Source organism: Chlorocebus sabaeus, chromosome 8, assembly GCF_047675955.1.
Source record: "Chlorocebus sabaeus isolate Y175 chromosome 8, mChlSab1.0.hap1, whole genome shotgun sequence".
NCBI classification, from domain to species: domain Eukaryota; kingdom Metazoa; phylum Chordata; class Mammalia; order Primates; family Cercopithecidae; genus Chlorocebus; species Chlorocebus sabaeus.
This window is the reverse complement of record NC_132911.1, coordinates 55,718,917-55,746,088: the sequence shown is the minus strand read 5'-3', so window position 1 is coordinate 55,746,088 and position 27,172 is coordinate 55,718,917. Positions and strand designations below refer to the sequence as shown.

The 27,172-nt window shown below is 36.8% G+C and overlaps 1 protein-coding gene across 1 annotated transcript in view; it reads left to right on the top strand.

Moving 5' to 3' along the window:
- PXDNL (peroxidasin like) overlaps positions 1 to 27,172 on the top strand; it is a 508,882-nt gene that overhangs the window by 257,343 nt on the left and 224,367 nt on the right. The window contains exon 4 of the mRNA XM_073018080.1: positions 11,558 to 11,629. Within this exon, the coding sequence (XP_072874181.1) occupies positions 11,558 to 11,629 (72 nt within the window). The remainder of the gene's footprint in view (positions 1 to 11,557; positions 11,630 to 27,172) is intronic.

The following is a 27,172-nucleotide window of genomic DNA, read 5'->3' as shown; positions in this document are numbered from 1 at the left end:
AAGCTCACATAGAACATTCACCAAGAAGGACCATATTATATGCCGTACAACACATCTCATCTAATTAAAAAATAGAAAGCATACGAAGTATGTTCTCAAACTACAATGGAATCAAACTAGAAATTAACGACTGAAAGATAGCTGGAAAATAACAAAATATTTATAGATTAAATACACTTATAAGTAATATGCTGATCAAAGGAGTCTCAAGGGAAATTTAAAAGTATTTTAAACTGAATAAAAGTACAACTCATCAGATTTTGTAGGATGCAGAGAAAGCAGTCCTTAAAGATATAGTGTTGAATGCATATATTAGAAAAGAAAAAATATATAAAATCAATAATCTAGACTTCCAATCATAGGAGACAAGAGAAACAAAAGCAACATAAAATTAAACAAGCAGAAGAAATGAATAATTACAAAATAGAACAGAAATCAATAAAAGTGAAAATGGGAAACAATACAGAAATTTGACAAAAGTAAAAACTGGTTCTTTGAAAAAATTGTGAAAATTGACAATCTCCCAGTCAGGATAGTGAAGAAAAAAAAAGAATAAACACAAATTACTAATATCACACATAAAATTAGGCCATCTCTAGCGAGCCATAGATGTTAAAAGAATAATAAAAGGGTATTATTAGCAATTTTAAGTCCATAAATTTGGTAACATAGATAAAATGGACTGATTTCTTGAAAGACACAATCTAACAAACCACACAAAAAGAAAAAGATAATCTAAATAGGCCCATATTTATTAAACAAATTGAATCGTTAATTAATAACCTTCCAAAACAGAAAGCACTAGATTCAGACGATTTTGCTGGTGAATTCTACCAAGCACTTAAAGAAAAAGTGATGTTAATTATCTATAATTTGTTCCAGAAAAACAGAAACAGAGGGAATACTTCCTAACTTCAATTATCTGAGGCCAACATTACCCTAATACCAAAACCAGAAAAATATATTACAGGAAATGATAACTACAGACCAATATCTCTCATAAATATAAATGCAAGAATCCTCAACACAGTATTAGCTAATCAAATCCAACAATGTATAAAAATAATTATACTATCCCAGGTATACAAAGGTGGCTCAATATTTGAAAATCAGATAATGTAATCCATCATATCAATAGGTTAGAGAAGAAAAGTGATTTGATTATATCAGCAGATGCATAAAATGCATTTGGCAAAATTGAACACCCATTTGTGATAAAACCTGAGCAAAATAGGAAGCAAGGGGACTCTCTTAACTCAATAAAGAAGATCTAAAAAAACCCCTCTGGCTAATATAATGCTTAATGGTGAGAAACTACAGGTTAAGTATCCTTTATATGAAATGCACGGGACCAGAAATATTTTGAATTATGGATTTTTAAAATTTTGGCATATTTGCATATACATAATGAGAAATCTTAGGGATGGAATTCATATAAACATGAAATTCATTTATGTTTCACAATACATTATATGTATTCACCTTATGCACATAGACTGATAGGCATTTTATAAAATATTTTAATAATTTTTTACATGAGACAAAGTATGTGTACATTGAACCATCAGAAAGCAAAGATGTCACTGTCTCAGCCATCCGTATAGACAATCTGTTGTTTGGCAGGACTCTCATTCCTGACTCGGAATCTTTTTTTAATACTTATTCACACATAAGTGCTTAATAGTAAAAAATGACATATTATTTTTACAGTGAAAAAATATTGTGTGCAGAGCACCTAAGCAGGGCAGTGGCATCACCAGATACCTGCATCAGCTGTTGAACAACAGCAACGACAAACAATGGCAGGCTTTCATCCTCCACCTATAATGTGGTTTTTCAACTAAAAAGTTACTGTGCACTTTATGTATGTATTTATTTATTTAAGAAAAGATATATTGCAGCTGAAGTAGGCTGGGAGAGCCCTTTTCCCTTGGGGACATTGAATAAGCTGTATGTTGAGTAACTGAGTTTTAACTATGGCCTCTCACAGGAAGTCAGGTATAGAATTTTACCCTTGCATCACGCCCTCACTTAAAAAGTTTTGGAATTTAGAGCATTTCAGATTTCATATTTTTGGATTAGGGATGCTTAACCTGTATTGCTTTCCCACTAGGCTCAGGAACAAGGCCAGGACCTCCCTCCATCCCTATTCACCATCAGACTGGAAGTCTTAGCTAATGAAATGTGGAAACAATAGATTGGGAAGGGAGAAATAAAACCGTCTTTGTTTGCAGATTACATGATTACTTATCAAGAAAATCCCAAACAATCAATACGAATCTCCTAGAACTAATAAGTGATTATAGCAAGGTTTATAAGATTCGAGGTTAATGTATCAAAGTTAATTGCTTTCCCATATACAAAACTTCACCAATGGTTTCGGCATCATTGATGAGTCTTGCATAAATATACTTTTATATTGTGTTGCAAAATTATGATTTCCTAATTTTATGACTCCCTGTAGTAGCTGGTATTCTTCTGAAAAGAAGGAATCTGTTCCCTTGCGCCATCATGTTGTGTCTCTGTCGTTTTCTCTTTTTCTTCCTTGTCTCAGTGGACTCATGAAATGCTAAACATTAAGTACACATGGACACAAAGAAGGGGACAATAGACACTGGTGCCTGCTTGAGGGCGGAGGTTGTGAGGAGGATGAGGATGGAAAAACTCCCTAATTGCAGGCCACAGAGGGTGCACAGATTATTTTGTCACCCAGATAATAAGCACTAGCACAGAGGGTGCACAAAATAATCTGTGCACCCTCTGTTACCTGCAATTACCTATGTAACAAACCTGCACAGTACTCTCAGAACCGAAAATAAAAGTTGGAAATAAAATAAATTCTATGTATTATAATCAGTTCCATTATCCCTTTTTCTAACCCTCAAATAGTCCCAAATTTGACCAGTGGAAGACTTCCAGCTAACTCTTTTGTACTTTTGACATAATCCCATTAGATTTTGAGTGCTTTTTGTCAAACGTTGTGTCATATACTTTTGATGTCCCAGACCTGGAAGCAGTTGTGTCTTCAAAGAGTAGAATTTCTTCTAGTGAAAAACAGCAATTGAAAATAAAATCCGAATAGCAAGTGTCCTTTTATACTGGGAGGTAATTAAATGTAGGATCTTTTAGAAAACAAGATTTCAATTTCTTTGACATTTTGTGTAGTCAAACATTATGTCATGACTTCTAGATTTTGTGTGTATAGAAACAACTTTCCAACTTTGAATTAACAACTAAATTTATTTCACATTTTAAGTTCTTTTGTATTTTTATTTTCACATATATTATTACTTTACAATCTGCATGGAATTTTTATAGATAATATAAAGTTAGATTGCTCTGTACTGCCTTTTAAACACATTGAGCGGAGCGTGATACTACACAGAGACTGAGGTGTGCAACTTTTGCAACTTACTGTGTAGTTCTTCACATGGAAATATGTTTAAATGGGGTATGTATCAAGTATGAATTTATCAGTCTATGTATTGAGGAGTGCAAAAAATAATTTTTTTTGTAAGCTAATTCTTATTTTGGACTTCATTCCACAGAATGGCAGAAAATATCTTGGCCCAATTTGAGTCAACTTATCATTTGGGGTAAACAGAGTCCGTTCAGAATCTCCTTTACTCATTCTTTTCCCTCTATTCAATCTAAAATACTGTTATGGATTGAATGTTTGCATCCTCCCAGGATTCCTATCTTGCAGCCCTAAGAACCAGTGTGATGGTACTTGGAGGTGGAGCCTTCAGCAGGTAATTGGATTTGGGTGAGGTCATGAGTGTGGAGCCCTCGTATGGGAGTAGTGCCCTTGAAGGAGAAAGAGACATCAGGGCTTGCTCTCGCTCTCTCTGTGCCATGTAAGGGCACAGTGACAAAGTGGCTATCTGTGAGCTAGGAAGAGAGACTTCAGAAACTGAACAGTGCCAGATCTTGATCTTGGACTTTTCAGCCTCTAGAACTGTCAGCATATAAATTGCTATTGTTCAAGCCATCCAGTCTATGCAGTTTTGTTATGGCAGCCTGGGCTAAGATGGCTGCCCACACTCCCATATGACTTCATGAGACCTCTTGGTTGTTTTCATGGAGGTATTACGCTTGCTCTCTAGTCTGTGATCATTCTCATTCTGTGAGGTGGAACACAAGTCTAGGTTGTCCTTGAGCACAGTCATGACATCTGGGGCTACTCTGTTTCTTTCTTGTCACAGGGCTACAAGAGCAAACCAACCTCTACTGTGACATCTCCTCATTACAACTGCAACTCCCTTGCAGGTTATGACTCTTGGTGTCACATCCACCCACTATAAGGCCTGCAAAAATCTTTGTCTCTTCCCCACCCCATTGAAGAGCTCAGTGGTTTGTCAGGTTAGTTTTATGCCTTGATGCATCTTGCAGCCATCTCAGCACTTCTGTGGTCCCATTGTAGATTAGAAACCTATCTGTGATGTCTGTCATCTTCCAGACCATCAGGAAATGGGGGTGCAGACTCTATTCTCACACCTACCAACTATTTTGATTTTTATTACTCTTCACTTGGAACTAATTCTGTGTTTGATGGGGAGGGTTTAGGCTTTTCATTGCTCCCCTCTATAACACTCCTTGGCCCAGTAGCCCAATAATTTTTATTTACACTGAGAGGGTGGAGTGAAAAACTTAATACATTAGTTCAGCAAGCATTTCCCAAATATTTTAGTGTCAAACCTATATAATAGCTATGTGAGACTTAAAAGGAAATACATGATGTTTGATTTCTGTGATTTCATGAGTATGTTATTATTGGGGCTATAAATTTCACATAATTTTTTTTGGAATTAGGGAAAGAATCTTTAGTTATCTAAAGAAATTTAATGAAGCATGGAGGGATAAAATAAGTTGGTTAATATCTTCCAGGTGTTAAGGTAAAAAGTAACAAAATATACACTAAATATCATTTTATAAAAAAAGATAACACAAAATATAAAACAACTTTTTAAAAGTAATGTTATTATCCAGGGTGAAGAACATGTAGATGAGTTTGATTTATTTCTTTAAAAAAATTGTATATTTTATAAAGTGATGTGATTTCTTACTCATATAATACAAATAAATATGAAGTAAATGTGAAAAAGCAATATATCAATATATAATCATCTTAGAAAATATTGAAATATGAAAAAGAACAATGAAGAAAATAAAATTGTGCAAAACCCCAGGCCTGTTATCATTGTTAATGTTTTGGATGTAGTTTTAATTTTATGCAGACACAGTTATTTTATATAATTTAGACAATTTTTATGTCCTTTTAACATTTTTTAAAAATGTAATTGTGGTAAAAAATACAAACATATTAAAAAATACAAAAATATAAAATGTACCATTTTAAACATTTCTAAATGGTTTGGTATTATTCAATATATTCACACTGTGGTGTAATCAATCTCCAGAACTTTTTAATCTTGCAAAACTGAAACTCTGTACCGATTAAACAGCTCTCCATTTCCTTCTCTCTGTAGCCCCTGGCAACCACTGTTCTACTTTCTGTCATTATGAGTTTACTACTCTATCCACTGTTCTACTTTCTGTCATTATGAGTTGACTACTCTATCTTCCTCATACAAGAGGAATCATATAGTATTTGTCTTCTTGTGACCGGTTTACTTTACTTAGTTTAATATCCTCAATGTTAATCCATTTTGTAGCAAGTGTCAGAATTTCCTTCCTTTTTTTAAAAAAAAAATTAATTCAAAAAATTTTTAGTAGAGATGAGATCTTGCTATCTCATCTTTCCAGACTGGTCTTGAATTCCTGGGCTCAAGTGATCCTCCTGCCTTGGCTTCCTGAAATGCTAAGGCTGAATAATATACCATTGTATGTATATACTACATTTTGTTTTTCTATTTACACCAATGGACACTTGGGTTGAATCCACCTCTTGGCTGTGTGAGTAGTACTGGTGTGGAGCATGTGTGTGCAGATATCTCTACTTTCAGTTCTTTCAGATATATGCCCAGAAGTATATTTTCCTAGGAATTGCTAGATGGTAATTGCATTTTTAATTTTTGAGGACTCTCCATACAGTTTTTCATAGTGATTGTACCAATTCACATTCCCACCAACAGTGTACAGGATTCTCATTTTTCCACATCCTCACAAATGCTTATTTTGTCTTTTTGAAAGTAGCCATCCTAACATGTGAGGTGATAGCTTATTGTGGTTTTGATTTGCATTTCACTAATGATTAGTGAATTCTTGTTGGTCACTTGTGTATTTTCCTTGACGAACTGTCTATTAAAGTCCTTTACCCATTTTTAATTTTCTTTTATTTTTTGCTTGTTGTGGTTGTTGACTTGTAGAAGGTCTTTGTATATTCTGGATATTAACTCCTTATCAGATATATGATTTGCAAATATTTTCATCTATTCTGCAGGTTGTCTTTTCACCTTGTATTCTTTGACATACCAAACTTTTAAATCTTGGTGTAGTCTAGTTTATCTATTTTTACTTTTGTTACCTTTGCTTTTGGTGTCACATTTAAGAAATATTTGCCGGCTGTATGAATGTCTTCTTTTGAGAAGTGTCTATTCATATCCTTTGCCCACTTTTTGATGGGATTGTTTTTTCTTATAAATTTGATCGAGTCCTTTATAGGTTCTGGATATTAGCCCTTTGTCAGATGAATAGATTGCAAAAATTTTCTCCCATTCTGTAGGTTGCCTGTTCACTCTGATGGTAGTTTCTTTTGCTATGCAGAAGCTCTTTAGTTTAATGAGATCCCATTTTTCAATTTTGGCTTTTGTTGCCGTTGCTTTTGATGTTTTAGACATGAATTCCTTGCCCATGCCTATGTCCTGAATGGTATTACCTAGGTTTTCTTCTAGGGTTTTTTTATGGTTTTAGGTCTAACATTTAAGTCTCTAATCCATCTTGAATTAATTTTCGTATAAGGAGTAAGGAAAGGATCCAGTTTCAGCTTTCTACTTATGGCTACCCAATTTCCCCAGCACCATTTATTAAATAGGGAATCCTTCCATCATCACTCACCATCAGAGAAATGCAAATCAAAACCACAATGAGATACCATCTCACACCAGTTAGAATGGCAATCATTAAAAAAATCAGGAAACAACAGGTGCTGGAGAGGATGTGGAGAAATAGGAACACTTTTACACTATTGGTGGGACTGTAAACTAGTTCAACCATTGTGGAAAACAGTGTGGTGATTCCTCAAGGATCTAGAACTAGAAATACCATTTGACCCAGCCATCCCATTACTGGGTATATACCCAAAGGATTATAAATCATGCTGCTATAAAGACACATGCACACGTGTGTTTATTGCGGCACTATTCACAATAGCAAATACTTGGAATCAACCCAAATGTCCATCAGTGACAGACTAGATTAAGAAAATGTGGCACGCATATACACCATGGAATACTATGCAGCCATAAAAAAGGATGTGTTCATGTCCTTTGTAGGGACATGGATGCAGCTGGAAACCATCATTCTCAGCAAACTATCACAAGTTCTCGCTCATAGGTGGGAACTGAGCAATGAGATCACTTGGACACAGGAAGGGGAACATCACACACTGGGTCCTATTGTGGGGGGGCGGGGGAGGGATTGCATTAGGAGATATACCTAATGCAAATGATGAGTTAATGGGTGCAGCACACCAACATGGCACATGTATACATATGTAACAAACCTGCACTTTGTGCACATGTACCCTAGAATTTAAAGTATAATAATAATAATAATAAAAGAAATATTTGCCAAACCCAAGGTCATGGAGCTTTCTCTGTAGGTTTCCTTCTAACAGGTTTAGGTATTTGCTTCATTTTGAGTTAATTTTTGTATATGATATGAGAGAAGGTTCCAGTTTTATTCTTTTCCATGTGGAGAGCCAGTTTTCCCAACACTATTTATTGGACAGATTTTCCTTTCCTCATTGTATATTCTTGGCACTCTTGTAAATAATCATTTGACCATATATGCGAGGGCTTATTTCTGGACTTGCTATTGGTCTATATATCTGTTTCTATGCCAGTAACATGCTGGTTTGATTACTATACATTTGTTATAAGTTTTGAAATCAGAAAGTGTAAAATCTTCAACTATGTTATTCTTTCTCAAGATTGTTTTAACTGTTCAGGGCCTCTTGAAATGTCACATAGATTTTAGGATGGGATTCCCCATTTCTGCAAAAAAAAGTGCCATTGGAATTCTGATAGGGATTGTATTAAATTTTTAGATCACTTTGAATAGTATTGACATTTTAACAATATCAAATCTTTAAGTCCATGAGTATGGGAAATCTTTCAATTCATTCACATTCTCTTTAATTTCTTACAGTAATGTTTTGTATCTTTCAGTGTAGAAGTCTTTAGCCCCATTGGTTAAGTTTATTCCTAGGTAGCTTATTATGTATAAGCTATTGTAAATGAAATAGTTGAGAAATATCTTTTTGATTTTTTATTTAGATTTTGATCAAAATTTCTATTTCTAGGTTTTCTATTTGTATCAAATTTAATATGAGATTTGTTTTCCTTAATTTCCTTTCAGTATTTATAGGTAATTTTCCTTACAGTGATTATCTGGTACACAATAATCTTGATTTTTAAAATTCTGGTATTAATTTATTTTACCTTTGACTTCTTGCTTTCTTCTTTCCTGTTAACACCAATTCTCCACAAGTTACCCCATGCTAGCAAGGTGCCTTCTCCCACTCATTTTCCAAGCCCTTTCTTTCAATTCCTTAGGAGCCAGGGTTCTAAATTCCTCAATCTAAGGTTCTCATCAGGGTGGTACTCTCACCCTTTGTTATTCTACCCCTTCTACCACAGTCCTTTCATCTGTGAAATCCCCACTTGATTCTGCTGTGGGTGGACTCTAGAGATGCCTTTAGTGTTTTCCCCACTTAAATGAAGTTGCTAATGCTCTCTTTCTCTGGTTTTGTCATAGCTTGTGCTCTGGGTGATGTGTTTTTGTTCTTGTTAAACTATGTGGTTTTCAGAGGTGTGTGGAGAGATTTGAATTTAGCTGAATACCATTATCCTATGGGAAATTGGAAGCTGTGTGACTGGTGTTAATGAAACGGTTCCTATGAACTTTATAAAATTTATTAGGAAATAAGGTGGGTGGGAGGGTGGGAAGAAACAAAAATAAGCCAAACTTTCAGCGCATCAGCATTCATCATGAGATCAACTGCTCTCTGACCCCTTCCTCATAGCTGTTTGGTGCCTATTGTCCTAAAATCACACAGACCCATGAAGATTATAGTTCTCCTCAACTGCTATGTAGATAACAACTTGATAATTGTGAAATGTTAAGTTTTCCATTTGAGACATCCTTTTTGGTCCTGCACACCATTAAGGTCTGAAGGATCTGATGAGGAACTGACTCACCAAGGAATGTGGTTTCCACATCCAAATAATATCCCCCTTATTCCGGCCAATCAACAACCCCAGTTTTCTAGCCTCTTTCCCCCAACTATCCCATTAAAAACCCCAGCCCAGAACTCACTGGGGAGAAGAATTTGAGGGTCCTTTCTGTCTCTTCATTTGGCTACCCGTTGATAATTAAACTCTTTCTCTGCTGCAAACTCCGCCATCTCAGTATATTGGTCTGTTACTCTTCAGCGAGCATACAAACCTGTTGGTCCTACAACATGAATACAGGTAGTAACATATCTGGAACTCATACTTTACTGAGTTAATCAATTTGTGCAAATCTGACTGCAGAAGTTCTATTCTCTTCTTTCCCCCCTACTTTGTGCTTATTTTTCCTGAACCATTTTCTACAATATAACAGTCTAAAGTGAATCTGCATATCTGAGATAAAATATTATGGGAAATCTTTAGTTTTAGGTTTTGAAACTCCTTCATGAAATATTTTATGATTTCATTTTATCTTTATGAAACAGTCCCTCATTATTTAAAATTGACGATAATAATAAAAACCAAGTATAGTGCTTGTATGCCTCTCAGTAGAAGTCAACTTCTTTGTACCTCAAGACATGACACCCTTGAAGTCACGTGGCTCTCAACATTCTAATACTTTAAGGGCCTTTACCAGGAGGTATTTCTGAATCCAGTGGGGTACATTTACAGAATACTTTCACTGGTTCTGTACCTAGTAACAGTAGTTTTCAACCTTGCTGCATATTATTATTTCCTGTGGAACTATGAAGAATCTCAATGTTTAGTCTGTACCCTGGACCCATCATTAAATCAGAATTTGTGGAGGCAGGGACCCAGACATCACTATGAGGCTTGAGGAGAACTCAAAATGAGGCCTTACAAATACTACTGACTCATGTACCTACACTATGATTTGCATACATCCACACTTGAGAACCACTAGTGAGTTTTGCGACTTCTCAATGCTTCCTATAAACGTTTGAAAAAACATGGTTCCAAAATATTGTATTTCTTGAATTCTAACATGTAGCTGTATTTTTGAGATTTGGAGTAAAAGCAAAATATTCCGTAGTATCAATTAATGCTGTGGAAAAACAATATCTAGTTAGATGTAAACCCACACTAGTCACTGCTACTTTTAGAAACTGACTGGAGTCCTAAACTGGGGGAAAAGAAACTGGTTTGGAACTTTCAAAGCTTCACTAAGCAAATTATAGAAAATCAGTCCCTTCTTTATTTTTAGGCAGAATTGTGATTTTGATGGCCTTTAAGGCAGGACTGCAGATGAGCTGCAATTGAATTATCTAGAAAATATCCTGAGCGAGTCCGATTGAGTAGGTTTGTGGGTGGACTTTAGAATTGGTGTGTTTAATAAACCACCAGGTGATTCTGATGCACCGATAATATGCAAGAGCACATTCCAAAGACACTTGATAGAAGGTTTCAGGAATTCTAGTAGTCTCAAACCTTGAGAGGCACAAGTAGAAATGATCCAGGGCTTTATTTTCATGACATTAACAAAGAGTGTGGGGAAGAAATCACCTTACCAACCTATGGTTGAAGAAAAATGATGGAGAAAGTGCTCATATGTCACATAAATTGTTTTCTTTAAACCGTTTGGTAAGATTAGTTGTATCATCGTATTTATAAATCCATTTACAGTATTCTTTCCTGCAGATTTTCAACAGCAGCCACAGGAGGATCAAAATTCATCTTATGCATCTCTAAGATGCTTTTATTCCCTTAAGATGAATCTCATGGTGGTATTTTCCAGCTTTATTACTACCAGTTGAATATATTCAGTGTCATAAAATAAATTTAAAAAAATTATTTATGGTCAAAACATATTTTTCTTAGAGAAGTTGTTACTCAATATAAATGACTCCATTAGTCAGAATTTCTCCACAAATACTCTATGTTCCTTAATGTTTTGAACCAAGGATCCATTTGAGAATTTGATGAGAGAGGTTTAGAACTCTTACCAATTGAACACATTTAAATGAAATAACAATTTCTATATATTGTTAATATTGTTAGGGAATCTATGGACATCCCACAAAGCTCCTAAGGTCCACAGCTTATAGTTTAAAAAGTTTGTATCTAAGACATGTAGTATCTCTACTAATTTATAATTTAATGAGATTCTATATATTTTCCAGGTACCTATACAAGAATGAAATCCATGCACTGGATAAGCAAACATTTAAAGGACTCATATCTTTGGAACATCTGTAAGTAATAGAAGCTTTTTTATTAAATCACTCATGGTGACGGTTCAGAGAGACAGCTTTTTAAATGCCATTATGTGATAGCTGAACAATTATTTTAAACTTTGCCATGTGGCTTGAATGACTGAATATCTGTCATCAGCTGGATAAAAATCAGAATGTATGACTGTGTTGGCATAAGGATAGAAGATAGATAGAACTCAGCTGGAATTCCAGCACTGCATTTATTACTTGTGTGACATTGGGCAACTTACCCTCTATGAACCTTTGTTTCCAAATCCTGAAATGCACATATTTCTGAGGTGCATGTTAAGGTATTGCATGCAAAGAGCAATAATGTTTATTAAGCAAAAATGTTTATTACTTGACATAAAATAGGCTTTTTATAGAAGGTAATTTATAGCTGTGACTATAATTTATGAAAGAAGGTCAAGCTTTTAACTGACGTTAGAACTTCTAAAACATGGGATTATACCTCTCATTTTACAGATAATAAAATTAAATTCAATGTTAGTTAAATGATTTGCCCCAAATTAAGAGTCTGTATTATTATTATTATTATTATCATCATTATTATTATTTTTGAGGCAGAGTCTCTCTCTGTTGCCCAGACTGGAGTGCAGTTGTCCCATCACAGCTCATCTGCCTCCCGGGTTCAAGTGATTCTTGTGCCTTAGTCTCCCAAGTAGCTGGGATAACAGGTATGCCCCACCATGCCCAGCTAATTTCTATATTTTTAGTACAGACAGGGCTTCACCACATTGGCCAGGCTGGTCTCGAACTTTTGGCCTCAAGAGGTCTGCCCACCTTGGACACCCAAAGTGCTGAGATTATAGGCATCAGCTTCCATGTCCAGCCCTGTAGCATTATTATTACAACTCAAACTGACTGCTATCTTAGTGTACTTCTTAGCATTTGATACTTTATGAAAACCTCAAATTCACCATCATAATTTCAGTGTGAAATATGAATCCTTCAATATCAAAAAGTCATATTGTATACTAATACTGCTACTAAACTGCAATTTGATGTTTTATTCAGAGATTTCTCTCAATTACAAGTGTTTGAAACACAAATACTAATTAGATAATTAAGAAGATTTTTCCCATTTTTCACAATCTATGGGATAGTTCTGAAACTCAGATATGTAGAATGCAGTCTGGTTTTTAAGTATTGGCAGGATTTCTGAATATCAGAAATTTTTGCTCCTCAAATTTGTTTCCCTATTCAATGTGGTTTCTTAATTTCAAAACATGATTTTAAATTATTTCTGTAATAAATATGGTTAGAAGAAATCTAAATTTCTTTTTCATAGAAGGCTGAAAGTTATAGTATTAAAACACAGTCAACCAATCAAAAAAAGTTTTTTAATTGCCTTTGCTCTACTTTTGCCTCTTATTAATTTCCTTTTACATGACTGCTATGGTTTGAAACTCATGCTGAAATTTAATTGCCATTGTATCAGCATTAAGAAGTGGGAACTTTAAGGATTGATTAGACCATGAAAGGTAATGAGTAGATTAATGTTGTCATCGTGGAAGTGAGTTTCTTATTGTGGGAGCAAGCTCTTTATCATGGGGGTGGGTTCCTTATAAAAGGACAAACTAGGATCCTTCTTGCTCTCTCTCTCTTGCCTTCTCTTGCCCTTTTGCCATGGGATAATACTGCAGGAAGGCCCTTAAAGGATGCTGGCCCTTCAATCTTGGAATTCCCAGCCTCTGGAATTGTGAGCCAATGAATTTCTGATCATTATGAATTACTCCATCTGTGGTACTCTGTTATAGCTGCACAAAATGACTCAGAAAGAGAATTGTTACCAAAGAGTAGAGTGTTACTGTGACAAACACCTGAATATCTGGAAGTGACTTTGGAACTGGATAATGGGTAGAAGATGGAAGAATCTGGAGAAGCAGGATAGAAAAAGCTTGTATTGCCATGAATAGATCATTAAGGGCAATTCTGGTGAGGGCTCAAAACAAAAGGAGAGCTGTAGGGAAAGTCTAAAACTTCTTAGAGGTTGCTTAAGTAACTATGATCAGAATGCTGGTATAAATACGGACAGTAAGGCAATTCTGATGGGGTCTTGGGCAGAAATGAGGAACAAGGTAATGGAAACTGGAATAAAGGCCATTATTTTCTAACGTGGAAAATAACTTGGCTGAATTGTGTCCATACCAGAGGGCTTTATGTAAGGCTGAATTTAAGAGAATGAATTGGGACATCTGGTGGAATAAATTTCTAAGCAAAATGTTGAAGGAGCTGCACGGCTTCTATTAAATGCCTAGAGTAAAATATGGGAAGAGATGAATGATTTAAAGATGACATTTTTAATTAAAACGGAAGTGGAACATAAAAATTTAGAAAATTCACAGCCTGGCCAAGTAAAGAACAAAAAAAGTGCAAGGGTGCAGCCAATTGATCCTTTGATAAAGGGATTAGAGTATATAAAAGAAGCCAGGTGCCATTCATCAAGACAATGGGAGAATGACACGCAATTCATTTCAGAGATCTTTGAGGCAGCCTCAAGAGAGCAGCTCATGATGCCTGAAAAAAATCAGCATTCACTACCCTCCACCACCTTAAGTCTCTGCCCCCCAAATTCCTAAACAGTGCTCCTTGGTCACCTCAGCTGTCACTCAAGTGGGCTCAGGTGTGGATTGTGCCCTAATTTGAAGAATGCAGGTGGTAAGCCTTGGCAGCAGATTTATGTTTTAGTATGTATTTGTAAACCTCGTACGATAAGTCTTTAAACTTATTGGTAAAGAACATCTTTAAAAAACATTTTATATGCTTGTTTACAGAATTCACAGAATGGTAAACAGTTCAATTCACTGTAATAAGTCAGCTCACAATACATCTTTGAAGTAACATACTTTGATTCATCTTTTAAATGTGGATATATAAACTCCTCACATTATGGCTTAGAATACAAGAGCAAGGGACATCTTTAAAAAGCATGTCTTAAACATGTGATTAAAAGGTTCACAGTGTTAAACAGTTTAATTTATTTTAATAAAGTGCTTCACAATGCATCTTTGAAGTAACATGTCCAGATTTATATTTTCAGTGTGTGTATATATATGTATATATGTATATGTTTATATATATGTATATATATATAATCCCTCACAATAAAGCAATAAACTAAATGGTAAGGAACATCTTTTAAATGCATATTTGTACATTTGTTTACAGAGTTCATTGTTTGGGAAGTAGTTCAATTCACTGTAATAAAGCAGCTTACAATGCATCTTTGAAGTAATACACTCATTTCATGTTTTCGGTGCGCATATATAAACTTCTCACAGCAAGGCATTAAACTAAATGATGAAGAACATCTTTAAAAAGCATATTTTATACACTTGCTTACAGAGTCTGCAGTTTGGTATTAATTCTGCACATGCACAGAATGAGTGGGCTACGGGGTCAAAAATGGTCTCCACCTAGATTTCAAAGGATGTCTTGGACAGCCTGGGGCCCCAGGCAATGCCTTTTCACAGGAACAGAGCCATTGCAGACAGCCCCTGTGAGGGCAATGCCTAGTGGAGTAAAGGGAGTGGGACTGCCACCAAGATCCCAGAACTATTGAGCTGCCAATGTGCAATGTCAGGCTGGCAGAGCTGCAGGCAAAAGACTTCAACCCATGAGAGCTTTGGTTGTGTTGAGCCATAGGGCTTGGGCTGCTTGAAGCCTTGGGGGCCCAACCCCTAGACCACCTTGTCCAGGAGGCAGGACACGGAGTCAAGGAAGATAATTCTAGAGCCTTAGGATTTAATGTTGTTTACCCTGTTGGATTGTGGACTTATTTGGGACCAGTTGCTCCTTTTTTCTTGCCTGTTTTTCCCTTTTGTAATAGGAATGTCTATTCTATGCATGTACCACATTGCATTTTGGAAGCATGTAACTGGTTTTGATTTCACAGGCTCACAGTTGTAGGGAAATTTGCCTCAGGATGAATCATGTCTTGAGTCTCACCCATATCTGACTTATTTAAATTTTTGTCTATGTTTTATTATGATGACTACTATTATTTCAATAGTTTTGGGAGGGACACATGGTGTTTGGTTACATGAGTAAGTTCTTTAATGGTGATTTTTGAGATTTTGGTGCACCCAACACCTGAGCAGTGTACGCTGCACCCAATGCATAGTCTTTGATCCCTCATCCCCGCTTCCATCCTTACTCCGAGTACCTAGAGTCCATTGTATCGTTCTAATGCCTTTGTGTCCTCATAGCTTAGCTCGCACTTGTGAGAACATACGACATTTGGCTTTCCATTTCTGAGTTTCTGCACTTGGAATAATGGTCTCCAACTCCATCCAGGTTGCTGCAAGTGCCATTATTTCATTCATTTTTATGTCTGAGTAGTATTCCATGGTATATATACACCACATTTTCGTTTTCCACTTGTTGGTTGATGGACATTCAAGCTGGTTCCATATTTTTGCAATTGCAAATTGTGCTGCTATAAACATAGCTGTGCTTGTGTCTGTTTAATATAATAACTTCTTTTTCTGTGGATATATACCCAGTAGTGGGATTGCTGGATCAAATGGTAGTTCTACTTTTAGTTCTTTAAGGAATCTCCATACTATTTTCTGTAGTGGTTGTATTAGTGGTTGCCCCACCAGCATTGTAAAAGTGTTCCTTTTTAACCACATCCATACCAACATCTGATATTTTTTGTTTTCTTAATTACATTATGGCCATTCTTGCAGGAGTAAGGTAGTATCGCGTGGTGGTTTTGATTTGCATTTTCCTGATAATGAGTGATGTTGAGCATTTTTTCATATATTTGTTGATCATTTGTATATCTTCTTTTCAGCATTGTCTATTCATGTCCTTAGCCCACTTTTTGATGGGATTACTCGCATTTTTCTGACTGATTTGTTTTAGTTCCCTTATAGATTCTGGATGGTAGTCCTTTGTCAGATGCGTAGTTTGCAAATATTTTCTCCCACTCTGTGGACTGTCTTTTACTCTGCTGATTACTTCTTTTGCTGTGCAGAGGTTTTTAGTTTAATTAAGTCTTATCTATTTATCTTTATTTTTGTTGCATTTACTTTTGGGTTCTTGGTCATGAAGTCTTTGCCTAGGCCAATATCTAGAAGAGTTTTTACAATGTCGTCTTCTAGAATTTTTATGGTTTCAGGTCTTAGATTTACGTCTCTGACCCATCTTGAGTTGATTTTTGTATTAGATGAGGAAAAGTTCCAGTTTGATTTTTCTACGTGTGGCTTTCCAATTATCCCAACACTATTTGTTAAATAGGATCTCCTTTCCCCACTTTATGTTTTTGTTTGCTTTGCCAAAGATCAGTTGGTTATATGTATTTGGTTTTATTTCTGAGTTCTCTATTTCATTCCATTGTTCTACTTGTCCGTTTTTATACCAGTAGTACCATGCTGTTTTGGTATTTATTATTTATAGCCTTGTAGTATAGCTTATAGTTAGATAGTGTGATGCTTCCAGATTTTTTCTTTTTGCTTAGTCTTGTTTTTGTGGGCTCTTTTTTGGTTCCTTATGAATTTTAGGATTGTTTTTCATAGTTCTATGAAGGATGATAGTGATATTTTGATGGGAATTGTATTGAATTTATAGATTGCTTTTGGAAGTATGGTCATTTTCATAATACTGATTCTACCCATCTGTGAATATAGGATGTGTTTCCATTTGTTTGTGTCATCTATGATTTCCTTCAGCAGCATTTTTTAGTTTTTGTTTTAGAGATCTTTTACCTTTTTGGTTAGGTGTATTTGTAAGGCTTTTTGTTTTGTTTTGTTTTTTTGTTTTTCAGCTGTTGTAAAAGGGGCTGAGTTCTCGATTTGGTTCTCAGCTTGGTCACTGTTGGTGTATAGCAGTGCTACTGATTTCTGTACATTGATTTTGTATTCTGAAAGTTTACTGAATTCATTTATCAGATCTAGGAGCTTTTTGGATGAGTCTTTAGGGTTTTCTGGTACAATCATATCATTGGCAAACAGTGACAGTTTGACTTTCTCTTTACTGATTAGGATGCCCTTTCTTTCTTTCTCTTGTCTGACACTCTGGCTAGGACTTCCAGTACTATGCTGAATAAAAGTGGTGAAAGTGAGTATCCTTGTCTTGTTCCAGTTCTCAGCGGTAGTGCTTTCCATATAATGTTGGTTGTGGGTTTGTCATAGATGGCATTTATTACCTTAGGGTATGTCCATTCTATGCAAATTTTGCTGAGGGTTTTAATCATAAAGGATGCTGAATTTTGTCAAGTGCTTTTTCTGCATCCACTGAGATAATAATATGATTTTTTGTTTTAATTCTGTTTAAGGGGTGTATCACATTTATTGACTAGCATATGTTAAACCAACCCTATATCCATGGTATGAAACCCACTTGATCATTGTGTATTATCTTTTTGATACGCTGTTGTATTTGGTCAGCTAGGTTTTTGTTGAGGATTTTTGCATCATGTTCATCAGGGACACTGGTCTGTAGTTTTCTTTTTTTGTTACATCATTTCCTGGTTTTGGTATTATGGTAATAGTGGCTTCATAGAATGATTTAGGGAGGATTCCCTCTTTCTTTATCTTTTGGAATAGTTTCAGTAGGATTGGAACCAATTCTTACTTGAATATCTGATAGAATTTAGCTGTGAATCCATCTGAACCTGGACTTTTTGTTGTTGTTGTTTGCAGTTTTTTATTCAATCTCACTACTTGTTATTGGTCTGTTCAGAGTTTCTATTTCTTCCAGGTTTAATCTAGAAGGTGTGTATATTTCCAGGAATTTATTCATCTCCCCTAGGTTTCCTAGTTTGTGCACATGAAGGTGTTCAGAGTAGCCTCAAGTGATCTTTTGTATTTCTGTGGTATTGGTTTTAATATCTCCCATTTCATTTCTGATTGAGCTTATTCGGATCTTCTCCCTTCTTTTCTTGGTTAATCTCACTGATGGTCTACTGATTTTGTTTATCTTTTCAAAGAACCAGCTTTTTGTTTTATCTTTTGTATTGTATTGTTTGTTTCCATTTCATTTAGTTCTGCTCTGATCATTGTTATTTCTTTTCTTCTGCTGGTTTTGGGTTTAGTTTGTGTTTGTTTCTCTAGTTCCTTGAGATGTGAACCTAGATTGTCTGTTTGTACTCTTAGATTTTTTGATGTGCGCATTTAATGCTATGAACTTTCCTCTTAGAACTGCTTTTTCTCTATCCCGGAGGTTTTGTGTCACTATCATCATTCAGTTTGAACAATTTTTCAATTTTCATCTTAATTGTTGACCCAAAGATCATTCAGGGGCAGATTATTTAATTTCCATGTATTTGTATATTTTTGAGAGTTCCTTTTAGAGTGAATTTCCAATTTTATTTCCCTGTAATCTGAGAGAGTACTTGATATAATTTCATTTTTCTTAAATTTCTTGAGACTTGTTTTGTGGCCTGTCATAATGGTCTATCTTGGAGAATGTTCCATGTGCTGATGAAAAAAATATATATTCTTCAGTTATTGGGTAGAATGCTCTGTAAATATCTGTTAAGTCCATTTTTCCTAGGGTATAGTTTAAGTCCATTGCTTCTTTGTGGATTTTCTGTCTTGATGACCAGTCCAGTGCTGTCAGTGGAGTACTGAAGTCCCCATTATGATTGTGTTGCCGTCTATCTCATTTCTTAGGTCAAGTGGTAATTCTTTTATAAATTTGGCTCCAGTGTTATGTGTGTATATGTTTAAAATTGTGATATTTTTCTATGGGGCTAATCTTTTTAGCATTATATAATGTCTCTCTTTGTCTTTTTAAACTGTTATTGCTTTATAGTGTGTTTTGTCTGATGTAAGAATAGCTATTCCTGCTTGCTTTTGGTTTCCATTTGCATGAAATCCCTTTTCGCACCCCTTTGCCTTATGTTTATGTGAGTCCTTATGTGTTAGGTGGATCTCTTGAAGACAGAAAGACTTGGTTGTTGGATTTTTATGCATTCTGTCATTCCGTATCTTTTTTTTTTTTTTTTTCTCGCTCTGTCACCCAGGCTGGAGTACAGTGGTGCGATCTCGGCTCAGAGCAAGCTCCACCGCCTCCCGGGTTCACGCCATTCTCTTGCCCCAGCTTCCTGAGTAGCTGGGACTACAGGCGTGTGCCACCACGCCCAGCTAATTTTTTGTCTTTTTAGTAGAGACAGGGTTTCACTGTGTTAGCCAGGATGGTCTGGATCTCCTGACCTTGTGATCCCCCCGCCTTGGCCTCCCAAAGTGCTGGGATTACAGGCATGAGCCATCGCTCCTGGCCGCCTTTCGGTATCTTTTAAGCGAATCCTTTAGACCATTTACATTCAATGCTAGTATTGAGATGTGAAGTACTGTCCTATTTATTGTGCTAGTTGTTGCCTGAATACCTTGTTTTTATATCCACTGTGTTATTGTTTTATAGGTCCTATGAGATTCGTACTTTACAGAGATTCTATTTTGGTGTATTTTGAGGGTTCGTTTCAAGAGTTAGCATTTTTTTGTAGTACTGGTTTGAGAGAGGTGAATTCTCTCAGCATTTGTTTTGTTTGAAATATACTTTCTCTCTCCTTCATTTATGATTTTGCTGGATACAAAATTCTTGACTAACAATTATTTTGTTTAAGGAGGCTAAAGATAGAACTCCAATCCTGGCTTGCAAGGTTTCTGCTGAAAAATCTGCTGTTAATCTGACAAGTTTTCCTTCATAGACTACCTGGTGCTTTGGCCTCGCAACTCTTCAGATTTTTCCCTTCATCTTGAATTTAGATAACATGATAACTATGTGGCTAGGTAATAATCTTTTTGTGTTAAATTTCCTGACTATTCTTTGAGCTTCTTGTATTTGGATGTCTAGACTTCTAGAAAGATCAAGGAAGATTTCCTTGATTATTCCCTCAAATAAGTTTCCAAAGTTTTAGATATCTCTTCTTCAGGAACACCAATTATTCTAATGTTTGGTTGTTTAACATAATCCCAAATTTCTGGGAGGCTTTGTTCATTCTTAAAATTTTTTCTTTGTCAGGTTGGGTTAATTCAAAAGCCTTTTTTTTTTTTTTTTTTAATTCTGAAGTTGTTACTTCTACTTGTATAATTCTATTGTTCAAAACTTTCCAGTGTATTTGTGTTTCCCTAAGTGCGTCTTTCATTTCTAGAAGTTGTGACTGTGTTTTCTTTATATCTATTTCGCTGCAAACTTTTCATTCATATTCTGTATTTTTAAAAAATATCTTTTTCACCTTTCTCTGGTGTTTCCCTGAGTAGTTTAACAATCAACTTTCTGAATTCTTTATCCGACAATTTAGAGATTTCTTCTTTGTTTGGATCCATTGCTAGAGAGCTAGTGTGAGCTTTTGGGGAATGTTGTAGAACGTTGCTTTGTCATACTTTCAGAATTACTTTTCTGGTTCCTTCTTATTTGGGTAGACTGTTTCAGTGGAAAGATCTGGGACTCAAGCTGCTGTTCAGATACTCTTGTCCCATGGGGTGATACCTTGATGTTATGTTCTCCCCCTTCCCCTAGGGATAGGGTTTTCTGAGAGCCAGACTTTGGTGACCATTATTTCTCTTCTGGGTCTAGCCCCCCAGCAGGGCTACTGGGCTCTAGGCTGGTGCTGGGGAATGTCTGCTTGTGATGTAATCTGTCTTTAGGTCTCCCAGCCATGGATACCAGTACCTGCTCTGGTGGAGGTTGTGGGGGAGTGAAGTGGACTCTGTCGGAGTCTGTTATTGGAGTTTTATTTAGTGTGCTGGTTTTCTTGAATGCTGATTATGCTAGTGGTGAAGCTGTCACATGGCCAGAGGATCTGTGGTTAGCTAGGGTGTTGCAGCTGGTGAAATTTGCTGCCGTTTGCTCCTTCTTTGGAGCAGGGTTGTTCTGAGTTGAAATAATAGCTTGAGCTGGTGGCCTCTAGCCAGGAGGTGATACTTTCAAGAGAGTACCAGCTGTGGCAATAGGAGGGGGATATAGGTTTGCCCTACATTGGTCAGGCTAGGTACTCAGGTTTCTCAGGTGATGGGCGGGGTCATAGAGCTCCCAACAGTTTATATCTTTTGCCTTTGGCTATCAGGGCGGGTAGAGAAAACCATCAGGTAGGGGCAGGGTTAGGCAGTACCCAACTCAGACTCTTCTTTGGTGGGGCTTGCTGTGGCCACTGTGGGGGATTGAGGGGGTGGTTCTTTGGCTAATGGAGTTATGTTCCAAGGGGGATTATGACTGTTTCTGCTGCTTCATACAGGTTGTCAGGGAATTGGGGGAAGCCAGCAGTGACAGGCCTCACCCTGTTCCCATGGAGCCATCAAGGCCAGTCTCACTCCTGCTGTGCCCCGCCCATCTGCACTGAGTTTATATCCATGCAGCCATTGTGCGGGGCTGAGATCTTGCCTCCTGACTGAGAAAGCAAGTAGGGCTCTCAGGGCTTCCCCCTCCCCACCTGCCTGCACCATTGGCTGGAGCTTCTGTGCTCATTTCTGCACTTTGTGTTCACTCTCCACCCCAGATTTTGTTCAAGAAAGTTCATGCTCAGTTGCAATTATTACCAAGTTCAACTAGGAGCTTCCTTCACCCTGTGGCCCCTCCCCAATTCTGCTAGCTGCCTTCCCTTCCACAAGGACGGTTGTGAGGTAAGGCAAGGAATGGCTTCCGTGGGCTCAAGCTGGTGACCAGGAGTGCCTAAACGGCTCTTCCTGCTGCTTTTTCTACTTTTATATTTCACTCAGCTCCCTAAATCCCATCCAAGTACTAACCAGGCCTTATCTTGCTTAGCTTCTGAGATCAAACAAGATCAGGCACGTTCAGGGTGGTATGGCTATAGACTCAGCTCCTTAAATCCATTTCAGCTACAGGTAAGGTTACATCCTTCTCTTGTGATCTGGATTTTTAGGTTCCTCAGTGGGAATGCATGTTCAGAGGCTGACTTTTCCCCCTCTAACAATTTAGGAACTCACAGTTTTCTGGCTGTCTCACAGCACTTGTAGCAGCAAGCAACTGCTTTCAAAGAGTCTGTGAATTCTTTTGGTTTTCCTCATATGTTCCTGTAGTGGTAATTGAAGAAAGAGTTCACAATGTAAATCTCCAGATGCTGTTCTGTCTGTCCAAATGAGAGCTGCACGTTAGTCCTGTCTTCCATCCGTCATCCCCCCTACTCACCCATATCTGGTTTAAATGAGACTTTGGACTTTAGACTTTTCAGTTGATGCTGGAATGAGTTAAGATTTTGAGGCTATAGAGATGAAATTAACATATTTTGAATGTAAGACAAACCTAAGTTTGAATGTTTGTTTCCTCTGAATATCAGGTTGAAATTTAATTGCCTTGTAGCAGTATTGAGAGGTTGGACCAAGAAGGCTCTGCCCTCATGAATAGATCAATGCCATTACTGTGGGGGAGAGTTCCACATCTTGGGATTGGGTTCCTTATGAAAGGAAGTGCTTTTTCCCCTTTTGGCTCTCTCTCACCCTCTCTTTGCCCTTCTGCCATGGGATGACATGGGATTGAGGGGACGATTGGCCCCTCAATCTTGGACTTCCCAGCCATCAGAGCCATGAGCTAATACATTTCTATTCATTATAAATTACCAAGTCTGTGGTATTTATTTTAAAGAGCAGCACAAAACAAACTAAGACAATGACTAATAAACTATCACTGTGATAAAATGTGTGCCTTCCTCTTTTTAAAAAATAATTTAAAATTGTGTAATGCTTTAGGTAATGTTTACTATATTGCTAAATCATCACATTAACCAATCAAGTATACATTTTTAAATAAAGACAAAATGGAAAGACCTTATCACTGTGATGTTTTTCATCAAATATATTTACAGATGGCTTATAAAAATTAGCATATGAAAGTTCTAATTCCCATTTAAAATGCACATAATTCTCAGCAGTAAGTGCTTTATATTCTGATAATAATTACTGGTTTGACTAATATTGAGTAATCCTAGTATTTAAAGCCGAGAAAACAGACGTTTTTGCTTTCTTTTTTAAAACTGATTCCATGCTATTGGGAATCACTATTCAAAGAGAATTTTTGGTTTCCAAACATGTAATCTATAATCCTTAAGATTTATCATAATTTTAATCATAACTCTAAAAGTCAATTTTATTTTAGTATATCTTGACAGAATAGTGATAGATCTTAAGGTGCCTGAGATACTCGTTCTTTACACTGTCTTTATTTTAATGTTTCTTATTGTACATCATCCATTTTAAATTGAATTTATTTTTGAGGAAGGCAGAGACAAATAATAGATCTTTTCAGAGGTCTTGACAGCAGCACAGTATAGAAATGTCAATCCTGCTACAGACATAAATGTTGAACATTATTAGTATAAAAATACACTTTTTGATTTTCCTATTGTCTTCATGACATAGCCTTTGAGCCTAAAAAGTAGGGTTGTGGGGGGTGAGGAAGGGATATTGAAGAAGGATTTGTTAGCCTTATTCTTTTCTTGATTTTTTGCTGATTGAAAATTTGCCAAACTACATTGGTTTCAAGTATAAATGTTCTCTTTATGTTGCATTAGGTTATTTTCTATGTGTTGGCTACATCAAGAGAAATTTGGTAAACACAACATTGTCACAGAATAAACAAAAATGTTACTTTAAGCATCAGTGAGGGCTAGATAGTCCCGAAGAATAACCTGATGTTATATTGATTGTGTCGGTGCAGAAGATAGCATAGGGAGGAGTAATCATCTTGTAAGAATTATAATCATTGAATTTTTATGAAAGAAAATAGATGATAATTTATTATCAGGCCACGCCCTCCCCGCTGCCTGCAGCATCAGCTAGAGCTTCTGTGCTCGTATCTGCACTTCGTGTTCACCATCCACCCCAGATTTTGTTCAGGAAAGTTCATGCTCAGTTACATGAAGCATATCGTACTTTAAAATGAACAGACTTGAGAGGATATAATGAACTTTTACCAAAGGTAAAGACCTTTTGATTAGGCATTATTTTCTCCTTTTACATACACATCCTGTTAGCTGGATATTTCTACTCTACAAATGGCACAGAGAACTCTTCAATCACTCCACTTTTCAGAACAAGAGTAATCGGTATGTTCTTAGAAAGCACCGTTTACTAATGCTGATGTTAATAAATCATCCTGCTTTCAGTTATTCCTCATCTACAATTTCTGCCTTTATTTCACTGATAGAGCTGACATATTTTCATATTCGTATTGATTATCCTTGCCAATAATTTTTTCTTTTTTCTTGCCTCCTTAGTAGGCACCAAATATCTCTTTCGTAAAAATTGTATCTTCTAGCTATGTTCTTCATATGACCATTGAACTAGAAGAGTTATAATCTACTTTGACTAGTCTTTCTTTCTTTCTTTCTTTCTTTCTTTCTTTCTTTCTTTCTTTCTTTCTTTCTTTCTTTCTTTCTTTCTTTCTTTCTTTTCTTTCTTTCTTTCCTTTCTTTCTTTCTTTCTTTCTTTCTTTCTTTCTTTCTTTCTTTCTTTCTTTCTTTCTTTCTTTCTCTCTCTCTCTCTCTTTCTTTCCCTCCCTCCCTCCCTCCCTCCCTCCCTCCCTCCCTCCCTCCCTCCTCTCTCTCTCTCTCTCTCTCTTTCTTTCTTTCTTTCTTTCTTTCTTTCTTTCTTTCTTTCTTTCTTTCTTTCTGATGGAGTCTCGCTCCATCAGCCTGCACACCAGGCTGGAGTGCAATGGTGTTATCTCGGCTCACTGCAACCTCCACCTCCCAGGTTAAAGCGATTCTTCTCCCTCAGCCTCCCAAGTAGCTGGGATTACAGGTGCATGCCACCACACCTGGCAAATTTTTGTATTTTTAGTAGAGAAGGGGTTTCACCATGTTAGCCAGAATTGTCTCAATCTCCTGACCTTGTGATCCTCCCATAGTCGTTATTTCTTAACTTACATCTCCTCTTCAGTGCATAGCCTTATATTTATTACCTCTTCTTCTCTTTACTTGTTTACTTATTTCTAAGTGGGATATTTTACTAGAGTACCTTTTTTAGTGCTGAGATTACAGAAATGAGCTATAGCACCTGGCCGACTTCTCTCTCTCTCTCTCTCTCTTTTTTTTCCTTTCTCATAAGGGCATTAACTCCATCACAAGGGCCCTACCCTCGTGATCTAATCTAATTCTATTACCTCTCAAAGGCCTTGTCTCCAAATACTATTATATCTGGGGTTAAGATTTCAACGTATGAATTATATGGAACATAAACATTCAGTCCATAATGTACAATAAACTTGCTTTTGTCTATGCTGAGACAAAATTATAAAGTAGGCTTGTTTTGGCTCATTTTATCATGATCTCAGGGTAACCTTGTTTCAGGTTGTGTTCTGTTAGGTCATATTTAATAGGAGAATACCATGGACTGCCCCTGAGTGCCAAACCAGTTTTTAAATGTTGAGGATACTCTTTTTTTCTCCCTTTCTCAAAATAAATTAAAGCCTGAAATTCAGAATAAAACATAGACTGTTGTGGTGGTAAATGTTCTTTACAAAAGACTTTATTTAATGTAATTTTTTTCCCTCATGATGACTAGCAACTTAGTACAAAAAGCACTTTTGATATATAATGTCTGGGAGAGTTTTCATTGAATTATAAAACAGAAACAAGTTTCTGCTTTTGGCCATGATGGAATAGGAGAGACCAGATTAATATTCTGCTTAAAAAAACTCCTAGAAAACCAGAACACATGAAACGGCAGTGTTGGAGAACTGGAGAGCAGGCTGTGAGGGGCTGTGGTCCATGAGGGAAGGGACACACCGGGTGATGTCTGTGAGTTTTCTTTGGTGCTTTCCAGAGGTGGTTTCCATGCTCAAGTACAGAGAAGGGTTCCCAACCAGAGACCAGCAGCCTTGTCAAGTTGAGGAGACAGAGACTGGGGCTCAGGCAGCCTAGTGTAAAAATTAGTGGTGTAGGAGACCAGTGAGCAGGGAGCTACACAGAGAGCCCTAGAGACCTGCAGAGGCTTCCCCTAAAATCTTTGGCCGGACACTGACCTGCACGTATCAGAGGAAACTACTTGTGGCTAGAAAAGAACTAGTAAAAATCTCTAGGCCTAAAACTTCCCAGAAATCACTCAGGGTGGGAAATACTTTGTGTTACTACCAGCTAGTGTGGAAAGACCTTGCTGCATAGCATTGGATGGAGCCCTCAGAAAGGTGTCACCTTAGTAGAAAGGCTATATGAGCCCTATTGTGAAGATCATTCTGGGCCTGCTCTATAAAGCACAAAAGTAAACCTGAAAGGATCAAACCGATCCCAAGTAATGTAACTGTGTGGCAGAAGAAAGTCCAGTATTCTTTTTTTTTTTTTTTTGATGGAGTCTCGCTCTGTTGCCAGGCCAATGTGCAGTGGTGCAATCTTGGCTCACTGCAACCTCCGCCTCCCAGGTTCAAGTGATTCTACTGCCTCAGCTTCCCAAGTAGCTGGAACTATAGGCACACGCCACCACGCCCAGATAATTTTTGTATTTTTAGTAGAGACGAGATTTCGCTGTGTTGGTCAGGCTGGTCTCGATCTCTTGACCTCGTGATTCGCACGCCTTGGCCCCACAAAGTGCTGAGATTATAAGCATAAGCCACTGTGACCGG